This window comes from Microcaecilia unicolor, chromosome 3 (genome assembly GCF_901765095.1).
Source record: "Microcaecilia unicolor chromosome 3, aMicUni1.1, whole genome shotgun sequence".
Lineage (NCBI taxonomy): Eukaryota > Metazoa > Chordata > Amphibia > Gymnophiona > Siphonopidae > Microcaecilia > Microcaecilia unicolor.
Genome location: NC_044033.1, coordinates 196,263,312 through 196,282,811, shown reverse-complemented (window position 1 = coordinate 196,282,811; position 19,500 = coordinate 196,263,312). Strand labels below are relative to the sequence as shown.

Sequence of the window (19,500 nt, the reverse complement as noted above, 5' to 3'; positions counted from 1 at the left end):
GAGGGAGAAAGCGGAGAGCCCTGTGGAACCCTATAACCACAGTTTCCAACTAGATCTCCCCCCTACCTTTAACACTATCCAGCTTATTTTCGAAAGAGAAAGACACCCATATTTCAACCCAAATCGGGAGATGGGCGTCTTTCTCCCGTGGGTACCCAAATTGGTATAATCGAAAGCCGATTTTGGGCGTCTTCAACTGCACTCCGTTGCGGAAACAGCCAAAGTTGACGGGGGCATGTCTGAGGCGTGGTGAAGGCGGGACTGGGGCATGGTTATCGGCTGAACAGAAATGGGCGGCTTTCGCCGATAATGGAACAAAACTAGCCGTTTTTAGCGAGAATTTAGGGCACTTTTTTTTCACGAACAAGTCCCAAAAAAGTGCCCTAAATGACCAGATGACCACTGGAGGGAACCGGGGATGACCTCCCCTGACTCCCCCAGTAGTCACTAACCCCCTCCCACCAAAACAAAACAACTTAAAAAACTTTTTTTCCCAGCCTGTATGCCAGCCTGTTACGTTCCTCACCTGGTGCCAGGCCTGCGCGGCCGATTCGCCAGCGAGTTGTGGTCCGGCGAAGATAGCCAGCCATCTTGGTGTTGGTTAAGCTTCAGGAAGGAAGGAGGGTCTGTTTCTGTTTTCTATTTCTGGCAGTTGTCATCTGGGTTGGATCAATGGCCGCAGCCATCTTGGATAGATCAGGTCCTGGGAAGCCATCTTGGAGTAACGAGGTCAGGAAGGAAGCCCATATTTGGACGTAGGCATCTCTGCTGATGGGGGCAGCTATCTTGAATCAGCTGCACCTGTTTGAGAGTGATTTCAACACTATTTAAAGTGGCCTCCAGTCCTTCGTTGCTTCGGCCTCAATTGTGTTTGAGGTCCACACCAGTGCTCTTTGTGTTCTGTTCCTGTGTTCCTGACCTTGGCTTGTTTCTGGACTATGCGTTGTGTTGCTGCCTGCCTTGATTTTGGACTGTTTCATGACCATTCTTTGCTCTGCTGTTTACGGGCTTCAGGACTGTGTTTGCTTGCCCACCTGTCTGGTCAGTAGTCGTGCAACCTCGCTTGTTCCGGAAGTCCTGCTGGCCGCTCGAACCCAGGGGCTCAACTCCTGGGGGGCAGTGGCTAAGTGCAGGTGAAGCTAGGGGTTGTCTGGCTGCCTGACCGAGTGCGGTGTTACTCCATCTTCACCGTGCTCAGTCGGGGCACAAGGACTCAATATCCACAGTCATAACACAGCCTCAAATGTCATACCCAGCTCCATCACAGCAGTATGCAGGTCCCTGGAGCAGTTGTTAGTGGGTGCAGTGGGCTTCAGGCAGGTGGACCCAGGCCCATCCCCCCCTACCTGTTACACTTGTGCTGGTTAACTGAGCCCTCCAAAAAAAAAACAAACAAACCATTGTTCCCACATTTAGGTGCCCCCTTCACCCTTTAGGGCTATGGTAATGGTGTAGACTTGTGGGCAGTGGGTTTTGGGGGGGGATTTGGGGGGCTCAGCACACAAGAGAAGGGTGCTATGCACCTGGGAGCTCTTTTACTGTTTTTTGTTAATTTGTAAACGTGCCCCCTAGGGTGCCCGGTTGGTGTCCTGGCATGTGAGGGGGACCAGTGCACTACGAATCCTGGCCCCTCCCATGACCCAATGCCTTGGAGTTGTTGGTTTTTGAGCTGGGCGCCTTCATTTTCCATTATCGCTGAAAAACGAAACCGCCCAGCTCAAATCCGACAGACATCAGTTCCATCTCATTAACAGCTTTACTCCACGACTGTATGCAGTGCCTTAACTGAATCTACTGACAGCATTGTGAAAAGTGCAGGCAGAACTGGTCTCATTGAGCAAAACTCATAAATTGTGTCTCATGGATGACATATCCATATTCTCTTTTGCATCCAGGATGCCCAGAACAAGTTCTGACCATTGATTAGAAATATGGGTTTGTACAGTGATAGGAGAGAAGTTGTTATTCTATGCTTTATGTCCATCGAATTCTCTAAGGCCAAATCTGACATGGATTTCAGGATCTGCTTTGCCTTTAAATCTAATGGCAGATGAATACCAACAATGCAATGGGGTCTGCTCTAATACCAACCAGTTGGGCATGAACTGCATGTGCTCACATTCCCTGCCATAGTATAAAGGCATGATGGTAAAAGAAAAAGATGGGGAAGTTAACTCCCTTCCCCCTCCCTCTGATCTTTGGGGAGTCTTTTTGCATAGTACTGGCCATTGAGGCTCATCATATCATGAGAAATGCAGTTTTTCTGCAGAAGTGGGGGGAGAATAGTTCTAGTATTATACTCATTGAATAGCATATTATTCAATGAGGAGCAACAGCCATCTTGACGGTTTCCATGACAGAGACAAGAGGCTTTACTTGCAGCACAGTGCTTTAATTTACAGCAGTACTTGATTGTCATTGGCTGTCACCATTTGCTTGAACTCTGTTAGAAACTGGATGCCAAGATAAGTCAGTCCAAAGGCAGCTCATTTAAAGAGGAACTGAGTAAATAAACCTTTAGTGCAGTGGACATTTAATAGCAGGATCTCAGATTTTGTCCAGCTGATTTTGTATCTCGCCAGTTCCCGAAAATACTCAGTAAGAGACAGTGGAAGCATGTTTTCTGGATTTACTAGGAATAACAATACATCATCTGCATACAAGGCTATCATATTCCTTTCAATGAACAGAGATTCCTTAACTGTCAATGCATTGACATATGACAACTACCATGGGCTCAAACCCCAGGACAAAAAGGCATAGGTAACAGAAGGTATCCTTGTTGGGTGTCCCTGGCTAGGCTTACACTTGGGGAGAGAACATTGTCATCATATAATCTAGCTGTGGGGTGACTATATAACACGTTATAGGAGATGATGGATTATGCCTCCTTTCTGTATTGAATGGGATTTAGTGCAGGTTCTGCTGCTACTGCTACAAGCTCAGGACACTGGAACGCATCAGTCTTAGTTCACTTTTATAAACAGCACCATGGCTACCAAGATAGATGCCAGCTGCAAAGAAAAAGTACACCAGTAAGTACCACTTAAAAAAGTAAGTGAATGGGGGTTCCCCACTGACAGCATTGATATTGTACACTGAAGAGCGGAAGGCAGTACCAGCCCCCTAATGCCTTTTCCAGCAGTCATTCTCCTCTCAAAGCTCAAGAAAGCCGCAGACTTTGAGCATGTGTGTGGTTGTTCCTGTGATAGAGAACTGCCCCCTGACATGCACATTTTAAAGCATAAATTGCAAGTGTTATTTTCTGGTCTCACCTGGAACACCTTCCTTAAATACAGCTAAGATCTATACTAGACTGAGGAGACTCATGAAGTGGAGGCCCCAAAGAAACTCCTGTAAGTACTCAGAAAAATCTTCTAGACAGCATACAAAGCAATCTTTTCATGCCCAACAGCCCAAAAGAGCAGGTGCAAAAAAAGCAAAGTTTCTTACCCTGTAACAGGCGTTCTCTGTATACAGCAGGGGAATGCAGCCACACTCGAAGGTGACATTGGCAGACAGAACCCAATGTGTGAAAAGCTCTCCTTGTTCAGAGAAGTTAAATCTGCCTCGTTCTCCTCCTCCCACTTTATTCATAAGAAAGCTAAGCAATATAAATAGAAACATCCAATTTTTTTTTCGTGGGGATGGTGGGTGGGCGAGTGTGGCTGCATTCCCCTGCTGTCCACAGAAAATATCTGTTACAGGTAAGCAACTTTGCTTTCTTCAGAGACTATGCAGGGAAATGCAGGCACACTCAAAGCTAAGTCCCTAGCTGAGGGCCATTTAATGTGGTTGTCGTAATGGCCCAGAATACTAGAATGGGAGCAAGAACTGGAAAATAAACATCATAGGGAGCATGAGGTTCTGGAGAACTGCTTGGCTGAAAGCTGCATCTTGGGCTGAGGATAAGTCCAGACAGTAATGTTTTGTAATGGTGTACATTGTGACCCAGGTTACTGCTTTACTAGCATCTGTGAAGGATGTGTTCCTGAGATTTGCTATTGAGGTTGCCCTTGCACAAAGTTGATGTGGCTCTCTCTGTTCTGGAGAGAGTAGACCTGCAAAAGTTTAACAAAAGAAAAGGCATTCTGATATCCAGGTTCTAACCGCCATTTAGAAGCTGGAGAACCGAGGTTCTTATGGTTAAAAGAAATGAACAACTCAGAAGTTTTCCTTAAGTCTTTTGAGTGATCCAGGTAGTACAACAGTACTCGTCTGCAGTCAAGAGAGTGAGGCGAAGATTGATTCTGCTTTGATGAGTGACGTAGAGTAAAAAAAAAATGTGGGTAAAACCATGGATTGATTCAAATGAAATCTTGAAACAATTTTGAGCAGAAATTTAGGGTGAGTTCAGAGACGTATTCTGATATCGTACAACTGATTGTAGGGGGATAGTGAACAAGGCCTTGTAGTTCACGGATTCTTCTTGCTGTCATTATGGCTATGAGAAAAATTATCTTCCAAGTGAGGTGTTGAAGGAAACCATCCCCTAGAGGTTCAAATGGTGATAGCATGAGCTGAGTTAAAACAACATTGAAGTCCAATACTGGTGAAGGTAGCTTCAACAGTGGTTTTATGTTTAGTAGGCTCCTTGTGAAAAGAGAAACAATGGAGAAAGGGGCTTGTTCTGGATAAGGTGATGGTTAACCCCTTGTGGAGTCCCACAGGGTTCTCCCATTTCTCCACTTCTGTACAATAAATATATGAGTTCAGTTGGTCAAATTTCATTGAACCCAGGAAAACTGATACTCTCCTATCCTGATGATATCTTTGTATTGGTTCTTGTTGGTCAAGATATTGAATCCACTTCTAGAATTATTAATAATAGCATTGATACAATTAGGAAGTGGTCTGCTTCTGTATGTCTTAAATTGAATACTGATAAAACAGAGACATCAAGCTTTGACTTCTCTGAACTGGGAGAGCTTTCTACACTCCAGGTTCTGACTGCTGATATCACTTTCGAGTGTGCCTGCATTCTCCTGCATAGTCTCCAGAGGTGATTTAAAAACATAATTTATGTTAATTTTCAAATGGAAAATACGTGTGCTAAAACTGCAAGTCTGCAAGAGTTTAAACTGCCAGTTTTTTCTCCAAAAGAATAACATTTGAACCACCTACTTGCTTATTAATGTGTTACTTGTACTTGGCCCAGGTGGACTCTGCTTTCTTCCTGATGTTTAAATGTCCACGATCTGTAATGGAGACTTATTTTTGGTTTGACTTACTTCTAATGCTGTGGCAGCAGCTGTAGCTCCACCAATAACCAGGCTGTGATTCTGAAGCGTTTCACGCATTGAAACAAAACAGCCCTAAACCATACAACAAGCTTTCGTTAAAGTTCACAAGTTAGTAAAATAAGCCGGCCAGTGCAAGGCTATCAAGGGTAAGGGGTAAGGGTCATATTTTTGATATACCACCTTTCTGTGGTACAGCCAAAGGAGAAATTAGTTCTTACCTGATAATTTTCTTTCCTTTTAGTTTCTCCAGACCAGCTCAGAAGAGTGGGTTATGCACTCCTACCAGCAGATGGAGACTGAGAAACATTAGCCTCAAAGAGAGCCTTTAAGTACTCTGTACAGCCCAGTGCCAGCCAGTATTTCAATAACAAAGGCTAGATGAGTATGCCCCTTGAGTCTTCCTATGTATCTGAAAAAACTAAAAACACAATCAAGGAAACTGGAACGCGCATGGAAAAAAATAAAAGACGAACAAACTCTCAACTAATGGGAACAGCTACAAAGGAAATACAAATACGCAATAAAACAGACCAAAAGGATGCACTACAAAACTAAAATTTGGCCAGACTACAAAAACACGAAGAAACTATACCATCTCGTGAACAAACTACTAGACACAACACCGGTCACCACAACCAACACTGACATCCCATCTGCAGACAGCCTTGCTAAATATTTCAATGAAAAAATCATAAACCTACGCAAAACCCTACCTCAGAACAACATGGACACAGAAAACTTCATTAATGGTCTAGACCCAACCCTGGATGAATACCCTGCTGACTGAATATGGTCAAATTTCGCTCTACTCAGCGTCAACACAGTTACCCAGGTGATTAAACAATACTCAAACAGCCATTGTCAACTGGACATCTGCCCCAGCTACCTAATACAATCTGCCCCCCACCGATTCATAATAGATCTCACATCCCACTTAAACTTCATGCTTCAACAGAGTGTCTACCCTCAAGAAAAAGGAAGCATCCTGCTCACCCCAATACCAAAAGACACCAAGAAAAAAAAAACGACATTACAAACTACCACCCAGTAGCATCAATCCCATTAGTAGTCAAACTAATGGAAGGACTGGTGACCAAACAACTCAATGACTACATAAACAAATTCACTATACTACATGAGTCACAATCAGGATTTCGACCCCTACACAGCACCGAAACAGTATTACTCACTCTCCTAACCAAATTCAAGCAGAAAATAGCAATAGGCAAGAGCATTCTCCTCCTCCAATATGACATGTCAAGTGCATTCGACATGGTTAACCATAACATATTGCTAAGACTCCTAGATTACTTCGGAATCAGTGGTGGCACTCTCAACTGGATTAAGGGTTTTCTAACCACAAGAACATATCAAGTGAAATAAAAAACAAATATATCGTCACCATGGAAACGAAGTTGCGGAGTACCGCAAGGATCACCACTATCACCGATCCTTTTCAACCTCATGATGACTCCACTAGCCAAGACCCTATCCACCCAAGGCCTCAACCCATTTATCTACGCTGATGACGTTACATTATACATCCCACACAAACATGATCTAGCGGAAATCACCAACGAAATCAAGCTAAGCTTAAACATCATGAACTCATGTGCAGATGCATTCCAACTAAAACTCAATACAGAAAAAACACACGATGAGACAGTCTCATCCCAATACAATACATGCAAACCCACAAACATTAACACCCCAGGATACACCCTCCCTGTCTCAGACAGCCTGAAAATTCTCAGAGTAACAATCGACTACAACCTATCACTAGAGACCCAAGCAAAATCCACCACAAAGAAAATGTTTTTCTCAATGTGGAAACTCAAACGCGTAAAACCATTCTTCCCGACGGAAATATTTCGTAACCTGGTACAGTCCATGGTACTAAGCCACGCAGATTACTGCAATGGAATCTATGCGGGATGCAAGGATCAAATCATAAAGAAACTCCAGACCGCCCAAAACACAGCAGCCAGGCTTATATTTGGAAAAACATGTTTTGACAGTGCCAAACCACTCAGAGAAAAATTGCACTGGCTACCAATCAAAGAATGCATCACTTTCAAAATCTGCACGACTGTTCATAAAATTATTTATGGTGAGGCACAGGGATACATGACAGACCTCATCGACCTGCCAACCAGAAACACCACAAAATCTGAAAGATCATACCTAAACCTCCACTACCCATAAGTACATAAGTAATGCCATACTGGGAAAAGACCAAGGGTCCATCGAGCCCAGCATCTTGTCCACGACAGCGGCCAATCCAGGCGGACGAGCAGCAAAGGACTCAAATACAAATCCATCTATGCAACCAGCTTTTCCTACCTAAGCGAACAACTATGGAATGCACTGCCAAAAGCAGTAAAAACTACGCTCAACCACCTAAATTTTCGGAAAGCACTAAAGACAGACCTGTTCAGAAGAGCATACCCCACCGACCCAACATAAAAATACCTGGTCACTTGTGACACAATATAATCAAAGACCGTAACAGACATTACCTGACTCTTCTTCCCCATTTCCCTCTCTAAGTTCCCCCCAACTGTTCCTACCATACATGTACCTCATTAAACCACAATATCACTTTGTATTCATTCATACCATGTATTTGTTCAGACCGTAATCTGCTAACACCGTTAACGGTTATATGTAAGCCACATTGAGCCTGTAAAAGGTGGGAAAATGTGGGATACAAATGTAACAAATAATAATAATATCTACCATGAAAAATTGCATCAAACAAAATGTTTTTGTCTTGTTTTTTTGTTACATTTGTACCCCACGCTTTCCCACTCATGGCAGGCTCAATGCGGCTTACATGGGGCAATGGAGGGTTAAGTGACTTGCCCAGAGTCACAAGGAGCTGCCTGTGCCTGAAGTGGGAATCAAACTCAGTTCCTCAGGACCAAAGTCCACCACCCTAACCACTAGGCCACTCCTCCACATTATGAAAATAAGAACAATAAGCACAGATAAAATAGAGGAAACAGAGACCTCTCTAAACATTATGTTTTTCCTTTACACAGCTGCTTCTCTGCCTATGACTCACAAAGCTTATTTCCAAGGGGTCTCGTCCAGTGGTGTGCTGGAGCCGGCTCGCACTGGCTCGCAAGAGCCGGTTGTTAAATTTTTTACCGTCTTGCAAGCCAGTTGTTGTTCAGGGCGAGCCGGCTCTCCTCCCTCCTTCCCTCAAGCTACAAGGTCCCTCCCTCCTTCCCTCGAGCTACAGGGTCCCTCCCAGTGTATGGATTCTTCAGGGCAGGCAGGAAAGATCCCCAGTCTTGCCTGCTCGCTGCCGGCGCTGACCCTCCCCTGCTGCCGGATCGCTCTTTAAAAATGGCTGCTGAGACTTCCAGTGGCGGTCTCGTGAGACTTCTGCTGAAGTCTTGGAGGCTGCCCTTGTAAGTTTCGGCGGCCATTTTGAAGAGCGATGCAGTATCGCCGCGGGAGAGTCAGTGCCAGCAGCAGGCAGGAAAGACTGGGGATCTTTCCTGCCTGCCCCGAAGAATCCACTCAACAACCGACAATCGCTGGGTATGGGTGGTTGGAGGGGGGCAGGGGAGAGAGGACAATCGCTGGGCATGGGTGGCTGGGGGGGCAGGGGAGCGAGGACAGTCGCTGGGTATGGGCGGCTGAAGGGGGGCAGGAGAGAGAAGACAATCGCTGGGTATGGGTGGCTGGAGCCTGGAGGGGGGGCAGGGGAGAGAGGACAATCGCTGGGTATGGGTTGCTGGGGGGGCAGGGGAGAGAGAACAATCACTGGGTATGGGTGGCTGGAGGGGGGGCAGGGGAGAGAGGACAATCACTGGGTATGGGTGGCTGGAGGGGGGCAGGGGAGAGAGGACAATCGCTGGGCATGGGTGGCTGGGGGGGGCAGGAGAGAGAGTACAGTCGCTGGGTATGGATGGCTGAAGGGGGGTCAGGGGAGAGAAGACAATCGCTGGCATGGGTGGTTGGAGGGGGGGCAGGGGAGAGAGGACAATCGCTGGCATGGGTGGTTGGAGGGGGGGCAGGGGAGAGAGGACAATCACTGGCATGGGTGGCTGGAGGGGGGCAGGGGAGAGAGGACAATCACTGGCATGGGTGGCTGGAGGGGGGCAGGGGAGAGAGGACAATCGCTGGGTATGGGTGGCTGGAGGGGGGCAGGGGAGAGAGGACAATCACTGGGTATGGGTGGCTGGAGGGGGGGCAGGGGAGAGAAGACAATCGCTGGGTATGGGTGGCTGGAAGGGGGCAGGGGAGAGAGGACAATCGCTGGGTATAGGTGGCTGGAGGGGGGCAGGGGAGAGAATATGGGTGGCTGGAGGGGGGCAGGGGAGCAAAGAGAATTGCTGGGTATGGGTGGCTGGAGGGGGGGCAGGGGAGAGAAGAGAATCGCTGGGTATGGGTGGCTGGAGGGGAGGGGAGGGGAGAGGAGGGTCGCTGGACATGGGTGGATGGAGGGGAGGACAGGGGGAGAGGAGGGTTGCTGGACATGGGTGGATGGAGGAGAGGGAAGGGAGAGAAAAAATGCTGGACATGGATGGAGGGGAGGGAAGAGTGAGGAAGGAAATGAGATGAGGGAAAAGGAAGAGAGGAGAAAAACTGCACATGGATGAAGAAAATAGGCAGAAGCTGGATCCACTGGACAGTCAAGTCTGCGGAGGACCCAGCTTTTACTTACGGATGTAGGGCAAGAAATGAAGAAGAAAGGCAGAAAGTAAAGAAATAAATGGAAAGGAAGTCCTGTAAACGGAGTTAAGAGGACAGATAGCAGCAGAATCGGATACTGGGCCAGCACGATCAGAGAAACAAAGTCACCAGACAACAAAGGTAGAAAAAAATCATTTTATTTTCATTATAGTGTTTGAAATATGTCCACTTTGAGAATCAGGTGCTCAACATTAAAAGTTTATATTTATTTACTTATTTATGGCATTTTATCCCACATTAAACATGAATTAGATTGGAACCTGGGATCATTTAATTTGTTTTTTCCTGAAGTAATGCATTGCCCCCCCCCCCCCCCCCCAGGCTCTCTCCCTGGCTATAGCCAGCTCTGCAATTTGGGGGGGGGGGCGCAGAGGTGGACGGGGGGGCACAGAGGTGGATGGGGGGGGGGGTGCAGAGATGGACCGGGGAGAAAGCCTGTTGTTAAACATTTAACAGCACACCACTGGTCCCATCCTACCTTTTTTCATGCACTATTCCCTATACCCCAACTCACTCTTTGCGTTCTCTTGACTCTCACTGTATGGGTCTCCCTTCTCCTTGTTCTGCATGCCTTGGCACTCAGCCTTTTTTTTCCTTGCCCCCCAATTTTGGAATAATCTTCCTCCCCTATTACAATTAGAGCAATCTTAGTAGCGCTCTAGAAATGTTAAGTAGTAGTAGTAGTATTAAATTCAAAACTATATTAAAGACTTTTTTAAGACCAATTTAAGGCATATGCTCTGAGATTCTTCACTTATGTGCAACACTCCTTCTAGTATACCTTCCCTTCATTTATGTAACTTTAGTTACCCTTCCCCCCCCCCCCCCCCCCCCCCCCCGGTACCCTTTCAAGTTGATGGGGATAATTTGCATCTTTTACTCTGTTCTCCCATTTAACACTCCTGGCTTTCTTTCACCATTATTGAAACCTCTCTATTGAAATTCCCTAAAGATCCTGTTTCAATAGTATCCTTCAAGGATACTCCATACCAAACCGTGCACTCCTGGGCAATAGTTGGCTTTCCCCTCCCCATCCATTTTAGTTTAAAAGCTGCTCTATCTCCTTTTTAAATGTTAGTGCCAGCAGCCTGGTTCCATCCCGGTTCAGGTCAACCCATCCTTTCGGAACATGCTCTCCCTTTCCCAGAATGTTGTCCATTTCCTAACAAATCTAAATCCCTCATCCTTGGACCATCGTCCCAACCGAGGAGGATTTGGGGGGGACACCGGTGCCGGAAAGAATATTTGAAGCGGGGGAGTCGGAGAAACTAAACAAATTCTCTGTAACCTTGGAGGATGTAATGGGTCAGTTCAGCAAGCTGAAGAGTAGTAAATCACCGGGACCTGATGGTATTCATCCCAGAGTATTAATAGAACTAAAAAATGAACTTGCGGAGCTACTGTTAGAAATATGCAATCTGTCCCTAAAATCGAGTGTAGTACCGGAAGACTGGAGGGTAGCCAATGTTACTCCGATTTTTAAGAAGGGTTCCAGAGGAGATCCGGGAAATTATAGACCGGTGAGTCTGACGTCGGTGCCGGGCAAGATGGTGGAGGCTATTATTAAGAATAAAATTGCAGAGCATATACAAAAACATGGACTGATGAGACAAAGTCAGCACGGATTTAGTGAAGGGAAGTCTTGCCTCACCAATCTAATGCATTTTTTTGAGGGGGTAAGCAAACATGTGGACAATGGGGAGCCGGTTGATATTGTATATCTGGATTTTCAGAAGGCGTTTGACAAAGTGCCGCACGAAAGACTCCTGAAGAAATTGCAGAGTCATGGAATCGGAGGTAGGGTATTATTATGGATTAAGAACTGGTTGAAAGATAGGAAGCAGAGAGTAGGATTGCCAGTATTCTCAGTGGAGGAGGGTAGTTAGTGGGGTCCCGCAGGGGTCTGTGCTGGGTCCGTTGCTTTTTAATGTATTTATAAATGACCTAGAGATGGGAATAACTAGTGAGGTAATTAAATTCGCCGATGACACAAAATTATTCAGGGTCGTCAAGTCGCAGGAGGAATGTGAACGATTACAGGAGGACCTTGCGAGACTGGGAGAATGGGCGTGCAAGTGGCAGATGAAGTTCAATGTTGACAAGTGCAAAGTGATGCATGTGGGTAAGAGGAACCCGAATTATAGCTACGTCTTGCAAGGTTCCGCGTTAGGAGTTACGGATCAAGAAAGGGATCTGGGTGTCGTCGTCGATGAAACCTTCTGCTCAGTGTGCTGCTGCGGCTAGGAAAGCGAATAGAATGTTGGGTGTTATTAGGAAGGGTATGGAGTCCAGGTGTGCGGATGTTATAATGCCGTTGTATCGCTCCATGGTGCGACCGCACCTGGAGTATTGTGTTCAGTACTGGTCTCCGTATCTCAAAAAAGATATAGTAGAATTGGAAAAGGTACAGCGAAGGGCGACGAAAATGATAGTGGGGATGGGACGACTTTCCTATGAAGAGAGGCTGAGAAGGCTAGGGCTTTTCAGCTTGGAGAAGAGACGGCTGAGGGGAGATATGATAGAAGTGTATAAAATAATGAGTGGAATGGATCGGGTGGATGTGAAGCGACTGTTCACGCTATCCAAAAATACTAGGACTAGAGGGCATGAGTTGAAGCTACAGTGTGGTAAATTTAAAACGAATCGGAGAAAATTTTTCTTCACCCAACGTGTAATTAGACTCTGGAATTCGTTGCCGGAGAACGTGGTACGGGCGGTTAGCTTGACGGAGTTTAAAAAGGGGTTAGATAGATTCCTAAAGGACAAGTCCATAGACCGCTATTAAATGGACTTGGAAAAATTCCGCATTTTTAGGTATAACTTGTCTGGAATGTTTTTACGTTTGGGGAGCGTGCCAGGTGCCCTTGACCTGGATTGGCCACTGTCGGTGACAGGATGCTGGGCTAGATGGACCTTTGGTCTTTCCCAGTATGGCACTACTTATGTACTTATGTACTTATGCATTGAGACTGTGGAGTTCTTCCTGCCTCTTGAGTCCTGAATGTGGAATGGGGAGCATTTCTGAAAATGCTACCCTGGAGGATCTGGATTTCAACTTTCTACTTAAGAGCCTAAATTTGGCTTCCACAACCTCCGCCCCACATTTTCCTATGTCACTGGCACCCGCATGTACTAAGACAGCAGCCTAAAAATCTTATCTAAGTGGTGTTTGAGGTCTGCCACCTTCGCACCAGGCAGGCAAGTGACCAGCATACTCACCAGCCACCCAGCTATCTACATGCTTAATGATTGCAACAGCTGTCCTAATCCTTCCCTCCTGGGCAGAATGTCCTGGAGACACATCCTCAGTGCGAGAGGATATTGCATTCCCTGGTGGGCAGGTCCTGGCTACAGGATTACTTCCTACTTCACCAGGATGCTGTCCTTCTAGGAAACCTCCCTCCTCCAAGGTAGCACAGAGGTTGCCAGACTGGAAGTGAGACTTCTCTACAATGTCACCATAGGCTTTCTCTATGTACCTCTCTGTTTCCCTCAGCTCCTTCAAGCCTCTAGAGAACGGACTTGTTCTCTGAGACCTAGGAGCTCTTTGCTTCGAACACACACATAACTTCTTGCCAGTTGAGAGACAATCATACTTGTGACACTCAATGCAAAAGACTGGATACCACTCCTCTTGCTGCTGGACTGCTGCCTGCATCTTAGTATTATTGTGTTGTTTAAACTATCTCGTAATAGAAGTCTTGGACACTGCTTTCCCCTTCCTTTGGCTTCCAAAGAGAACAAAATGCCTATCTGATCTCCAAAATGCTTCTATCCTTCTAAGGTATTCTGAAGGATCCTATGGATGTCCAGATGATGGAGTCACTTCTGCTCCATGTCACCCTTGGCATCTCCTAAGACCAGCAACACACTGCTTGGTTCACACGGAACAGGGACACCACCTTAGGCATGAAGGAAGAGACTGTCCAGATTACTATCTTTTCTTTGTGAAACACCATGAACAGCCCCTTGCAACTTGCAACTCAGAAACTCGTCTCAGTGAGCAAATTGCCACCAGGGAAGTCGTCTTAAGTGTCACGTCTTTTAGGATACTGCTAAGAGTGGTCTGAAGGGTGATTTGACCAAGGCCAACCAAACAAGGTTGAAATCCCAAGGAGGAACTATAGGACATTTTCCATACTGGGATGCACAGGTACCCACTAACTGATGGAGACTGAAAAATACTAGCTGGCATTGCCCTGTACAGAGTACTTACGGGCTCTCTTTGAGGCTAGTGTTTCTGTCTCCATCAGCTGATATGAGTTCATAACCCACTCATCTGAACTGGTCTGGAGGAATGTTAAAGAAGTAGTTATTAGGCACTCTGGGCAAGCCTTCAGCCTAGTGTCCCTCTCCCCTCCACTATCTTTTATGCCCCTTGCCCACCAGAAATCATGATCACTCCTCTCTCAGAATAATTTGAAAACTGCCCATCGTCCCTTCTGGAATAAATATCTTCTGTTGTTTCTTTCAGTTTGTGGGTTTGTCACACCTATTATTTTACTACAATGGTAGAAGAAGCTGCTACCCTAAGAAACCACCTAATCCTAATGGTTGGGCTGGCACTGAAGCTGGGTTTCCTCCCAAATGGGGAAAAAATATAAAATATACCCTGTCATTAATAACGGTAAACTACATCAAACAACTCAACAAGGGGTCCTTTTACTAAGTTACCACATGTTTAATGTACAGTAACTTTAAAGCCTTTGTGGTAAATGCAGGGGGCATGTCCAGCATCTGCCCTACATTGAACACATAGGCAAGATGCTTACTACACTGCACAGCACTGTGTTACATGCAGTTGCAGATCGTGTGGGAGCAACCACACTGTCTGCCGCTGCATGTAATGCTTTGCCAGGGCAACCTTAAACAAATAAACGAGCCTGGCATGGCAACATCCACCTTCTCCTTCTGCATCCCATTATCCCAATCCCTCCTGTTACAGTTCAGACTCCCCCTCATCGCAACCAATCCCAACCCCACACACCCAATGATCAAAACCACACCCTCTGTCCCAACAACTGAGGCCCAGCCCCCCAACATACAAATCCCTCCCCTGGCAGGAAATCCATGCCCTCTGTGAATGAAACACTGCACCCCATCCAGGCCCACTGTCCTCTCACCCTTGCTACCCCTCCCAAGAACTCACCTGTGGACCTTCATTGATGAGCAGTGATCGTCTATATATAGAAGGATAACCCCTGCGAGAGTACCACTAGGGGTCATTGGTGCCATTTTGGTTTCTGGTGTCAACTCGGGCAGCTGCAGAGGAGGAGTACTGGCCACCAATGAAGATCCCCAGTGAGTCCTGGGGAAGAGGGTGAGCCTTGGTGGAGTGATGTTTTGATGGCAGGGGCTGTGGTTTTCCTCCCAGGTGGGATTTAAGTGTTGGAGGGTGAGCCTAGATCGTTGGGGGAGAGGGTCTAATTTTGATGATCAGAAGTGCAGAAGGGGTGTGGATTTAATCATCAGGTGTGAGGGGAGAAACCGGTCTTGATCATTGGGCGTGCAGGGTTAGAATTGGCTGCTATGAAGGGAGTCTAAAGTGTGACAGGAGGGATTGAGAAGAGGGATGCAGAGTGAAGACAAATGCCATGCCAACTCCTCTGCCAGCTCGCTGCACTACCATCTTGAGCCGGTGGTAAATTCAGCTGTGCTATCGGTAGGCGTGACAGCTAGCAAACGCTACAGACCCATGTCATGTGCTAGCTATCACAGCTGGCCACACCTCTACCCGCTCATGTCATGCCCAAGTCCTGCCCTCTCCCACATTAGGCAGCTAACGTTTACTGTAGCGGCTGCCTTTTTAATGCAGGAGACAGTAGCATGGGTCCAGGCAACCGTCTACTGTATAGTCTTCTCAATGCATCGTAGTAAAAGGGTCCCAAACTATATCCAAATGGGACAAATCGTTTTCTAACATTAAAAAAAATGAAGATGTGATTTAAATACAGGACTATACAACTAAACAGTTACCTTCATGAAAATGACAGTGCTGTTTATATTACGCCCATCACAGACAGAACTATCTGGAGTTGTGCAGCAGGCCTTGGGGTATAACAAGCCAGTTTTATTTACAAAGACGGAATTAGAAAAGTCGGTATAATTATTAAACCCACAGCACTTCAACTGAAAGAGAGAGAGAGGGAAAGAGTAAATACTGGATAACCTTCTAATCCCTTTGCACTTTTTAGAGGAGGTGCTTGCATTTCTGCTGGACTCTTTCATCTCTGAAGTAAATGTATGTAACAGTAAAGTGTCTATACAGAAGACATGCAGGTACAGCAGCAGCTGAGAAAGTACAGCACAACATCTGGTAATCATTGTGCTGTCCAGGGTAGTAAACCTCCATGGGACAGGGCCAAAAGATCCCCTGGGCCACCTTGAATATCTTTTGAGGTATTTTGCAGCATGAAAAATAATATGAATTAAAACTAACGCACGACTAATAGAAAGGGGCTTGTTTGAAGAAGAGAAAAGCACATTCTTGCAGGACTTACAGACACCACAGAAAGGAAACAGGCCGGTCTTTTAATTTTATGAACTCACTCGCTGCATGACAGAATTCCAGCTACCAGACACAGCATCATCTTTAACATTGTCAACATAATATTCTTTTAATGATTTTGGTCCTTTTTCACGGAGAATACCCTCAACCTTGAAGACAAAATAATAAAATGTGAGCACACGCTTAAAGAAAGAAAGCGCTAAAACTGAGTGCCAACTAGCCGGTTGCTACCAATCGCATATGTCCATTTTTATAATTTTTCATCTCAAAAAGGGTCAGTCGTTTGTTCCATTCCTACAATCAGCAAACTAATGTATTTGGGCAAAAAAAAAAAAAAGAGAATAAAAAAAGGTTTCTTCTATCTCATTTTATGGCACTATAAAAGAGACTTTGGGCTCCTTTTACAAAGCTGCACCAGCAATTCTGGCAAGGCAAATGTGACGAAGCCCATAGGAATTGAATGGGCTTTATCGCATTTGCCACGCCAGAATCGCTAGCATAGCTTTGTAAAAGAAATCCTTTGATTTCTCTCAGCTTTTTAACAATTTGCGTGATTACATATCTTAAACATTTCTTGGAATAAGATAGTTTTCCTTCTACTGATAAATATCACATCTAAATTCATTTTCCAAGTTACAAGAAAACCCACCAAGACCAGTCTACTGCTACGTATGTTGTCAATTAAAATACTGTTACTGTAAACAAAGTGCAAGCTTTTTGGGGGAATAATATAAAGTAAATTTTACAGAAGAAAGCGACTGCTCTACTTACCATTTGTGTGAAAGCTAAAGCTAGGACAGCTGCGGCAATTTTTGCAATGAAAATTGCCATCATTGTCATGATGAACTGTAAAATAATAAGTAGGTGTTTTAATGCATTGAATTACAGAACATAATAAAATCCACTTGATGTATCAACAATAAAGGAATGATCCTGATTGAATGATCTCCATGAAAGTCCTCCAAAAGGTAATTTCACCCTAGAATGTTACCTGATGCTAGGGTCCACTTTAGGAGTCAGCACCCAAGAAAAAGGTCCTGGGTGTCATTGTAGACAATACGCTGACATTTTTTACCCAGTGTGCAGCGGCAGCCAAAAAAGCAAACAAGATAGCTGAGGAGGGATACGATTGAGGCCTACAAAATCCTCAGTGGTGTAGAATGAGTAGAAGTGAAACTAATTTTTCACTCTTTCAAAAAGTACAAAGACCAGGGGACACCCATATTCCATTTCCCATTTAGAAGCCCAGTTCTTCACTCTCACAAAGTCATCTTGCAAACTCTCAGTTTTAACTATGCTGAATAATTATATTGGCCCCAGTGCAGATTTTTTCTTTAGCAAGACTGGACCCTCATAAACCAAGGTGCACAACGATGCCGTGCTCTGTTTGTGACTCTCCACTTGGATAAAATGGTGTGGTAGCTGTGTTAGTCCACTTTGAAAGGTAATAGACAGAAATAAAACAGAACAAAAAAGAGTAAACCTTTTTTTTATTTTACATTTTTTGATTAGCTTTCAAAGGCAATACCGTCTTCTTCAGATCAGATCAGATCAGATCAGAAGAGTACGGTTATTGGCTTAAAACGTATTAGTCTAATGAAAAAGATGTAATCTTATTTTCTTTTTTTGTTTTATTACTATGTATTACCTTTGACTCCGCACTAAATCTGGCATAAATGTCTATGCATAAATCAGCATACCATCAAGAGGAGAAAGCGACTTTCCTTCATTGCACCCAGGCATCCGAGGAAGCCAAGCACGGTAAGCATAAGGCCTACCACTATGCAAAAGTATCCAATGTTGAGGAAATGCACTGCATAGGAGCCCAGGATCTTGGAAAATAGTATACCACCATATCTAATCCATATGCCCAATCCAAGTAGAATGCCACCAGAAACCTGTAAAAGATGAAGTACATAAGTACATAAGTATTGCCATACTGGGACAGACCAAAGGTCCATCAAGCCCAGAATCCTGTTTCCAACAATGGTCAATCCAGATCACAAGTACCTGGCAAGATCCCAAAACAGTACATTTTATGTTGCTTATTCTAGAAATAAGCAGTGGATTTTCCCCAAGTCTATTTTAATAATGGTCTATAGACTTTTCCTTTAGGAAGCCATCCAACCTTTTTTAAACCCCGCTAAGCTAACCACCTTTACCCACATTCTTTGGCAACAAATTCCAGAGTTTAATTATACTCAGGGATATTTTAAGACTCCTCTTCCAGAGCAATGTATGCCAGCCCACATTTTACTCTGAACCAAATTAGACTCCATCCCCTTTCTCTTCATGATTTAGGCTTAGGATAAAACCTGGACTGGCGCAAAGAGGCATTATGCAACAGGAACCATAGAGCGTTCCCTATGTAAACAGGCTTTTTTGTGTTAGCTCTACAGGACTTTGTGTACATTGGGTTTTTTCATTTTTTTTGTAATTTAATTGTTCTTCAGATGTGTTCTTGCCCCAAATAATACGCACAAATATGATGGTGTTGAAGCAGAACATCATGTACTTCAAGCAGGTATAGAAGTTGCGCAGTCGCAACCAGGACTCAGTGGAAGAGAGCGTGGAAGAGGCCCTGGGTTCATGTGACCACATGGTTTTGGGAGGAATATTGCCACCACCTTCACACACACTCAGAAAAAAAATTAAATTTAAAATTATGAGTACAGTATGAAAGTTAAAAATAAAACATTTGAAAATAAACAAAGCCAAATGATATATAGTTAACTGTAGGGGGTGTCTATCAAATAGATGCTTATTAAGATAGATTATACATATTTTTATCTTTTTAAAAAATTTGTATATACTGAGAGGGGATTATAGCGCACACTATCAACACACACGACGCTTTCCCCCCACCCCCCTCACGAAGCTGAGACTGCAGTGCACATGCGCGCGCCTGCGACTGCCAACGGCCGTACGAAACCAGTACACTGAAGGGGGCGGAGTTTGGTAAAAAGGACAAAGAGAGAGAGAAGCGCGCTCCGGGGCGGGAGCGAGCGCACGGGGGGGGGGGGGGGGGGGTACGGGACC

General features: G+C 45.1%; 1 protein-coding gene across 2 annotated transcripts; it reads right to left on the bottom strand.

Moving 5' to 3' along the window:
• Window positions 1–2,615: 2,615 nt before the first annotated feature.
• Window positions 2,616–19,311, bottom strand: LOC115464902 (tetraspanin-1-like). Of its 2 annotated transcripts, XM_030195278.1 has the most exons (7): window positions 18,943–19,311; window positions 18,162–18,359; window positions 17,233–17,307; window positions 16,503–16,610; window positions 15,930–16,082; window positions 5,232–5,315; window positions 2,616–3,014 (listed from the first exon to the last, which is right to left on the bottom strand). In XM_030195278.1, exons 1-7 carry the CDS (start codon window positions 19,060–19,062, stop codon window positions 2,967–2,969), a joined length of 786 nt encoding a protein of 261 aa, XP_030051138.1. In that variant the 5' UTR covers window positions 19,063–19,311; the 3' UTR covers window positions 2,616–2,966. The 2 variants fall into 2 exon arrangements, with proteins under 2 accessions (XP_030051138.1, XP_030051139.1); XM_030195279.1 differs by lacking the exon at window positions 16,503–16,610.
• Between the last annotated feature and the right edge of the window lie 189 nt (window positions 19,312–19,500).

Excerpts from the sequence above, each read along its gene's own strand:
- LOC115464902 (XM_030195278.1), bottom strand. The coding sequence starts at position 19,062 with ATGTGGTCACATGAACCCAGGGCCTCTTCCACGCTCTCTTCCACTGAG. Across the intron at positions 16,611-17,232 it reads CTTTAGCTTTCACACAAATG|GTTGAGGGTATTCTCCGTGA; the intron begins GTAAGTAGAGCA and ends TTTGTCTTCAAG. Across the intron at positions 3,015-5,231 it reads CTGCTGCCACAGCATTAGAA|CTGGCATCTATCTTGGTAGC; the intron begins GTAAGTCAAACC and ends TTTTCTTTGCAG.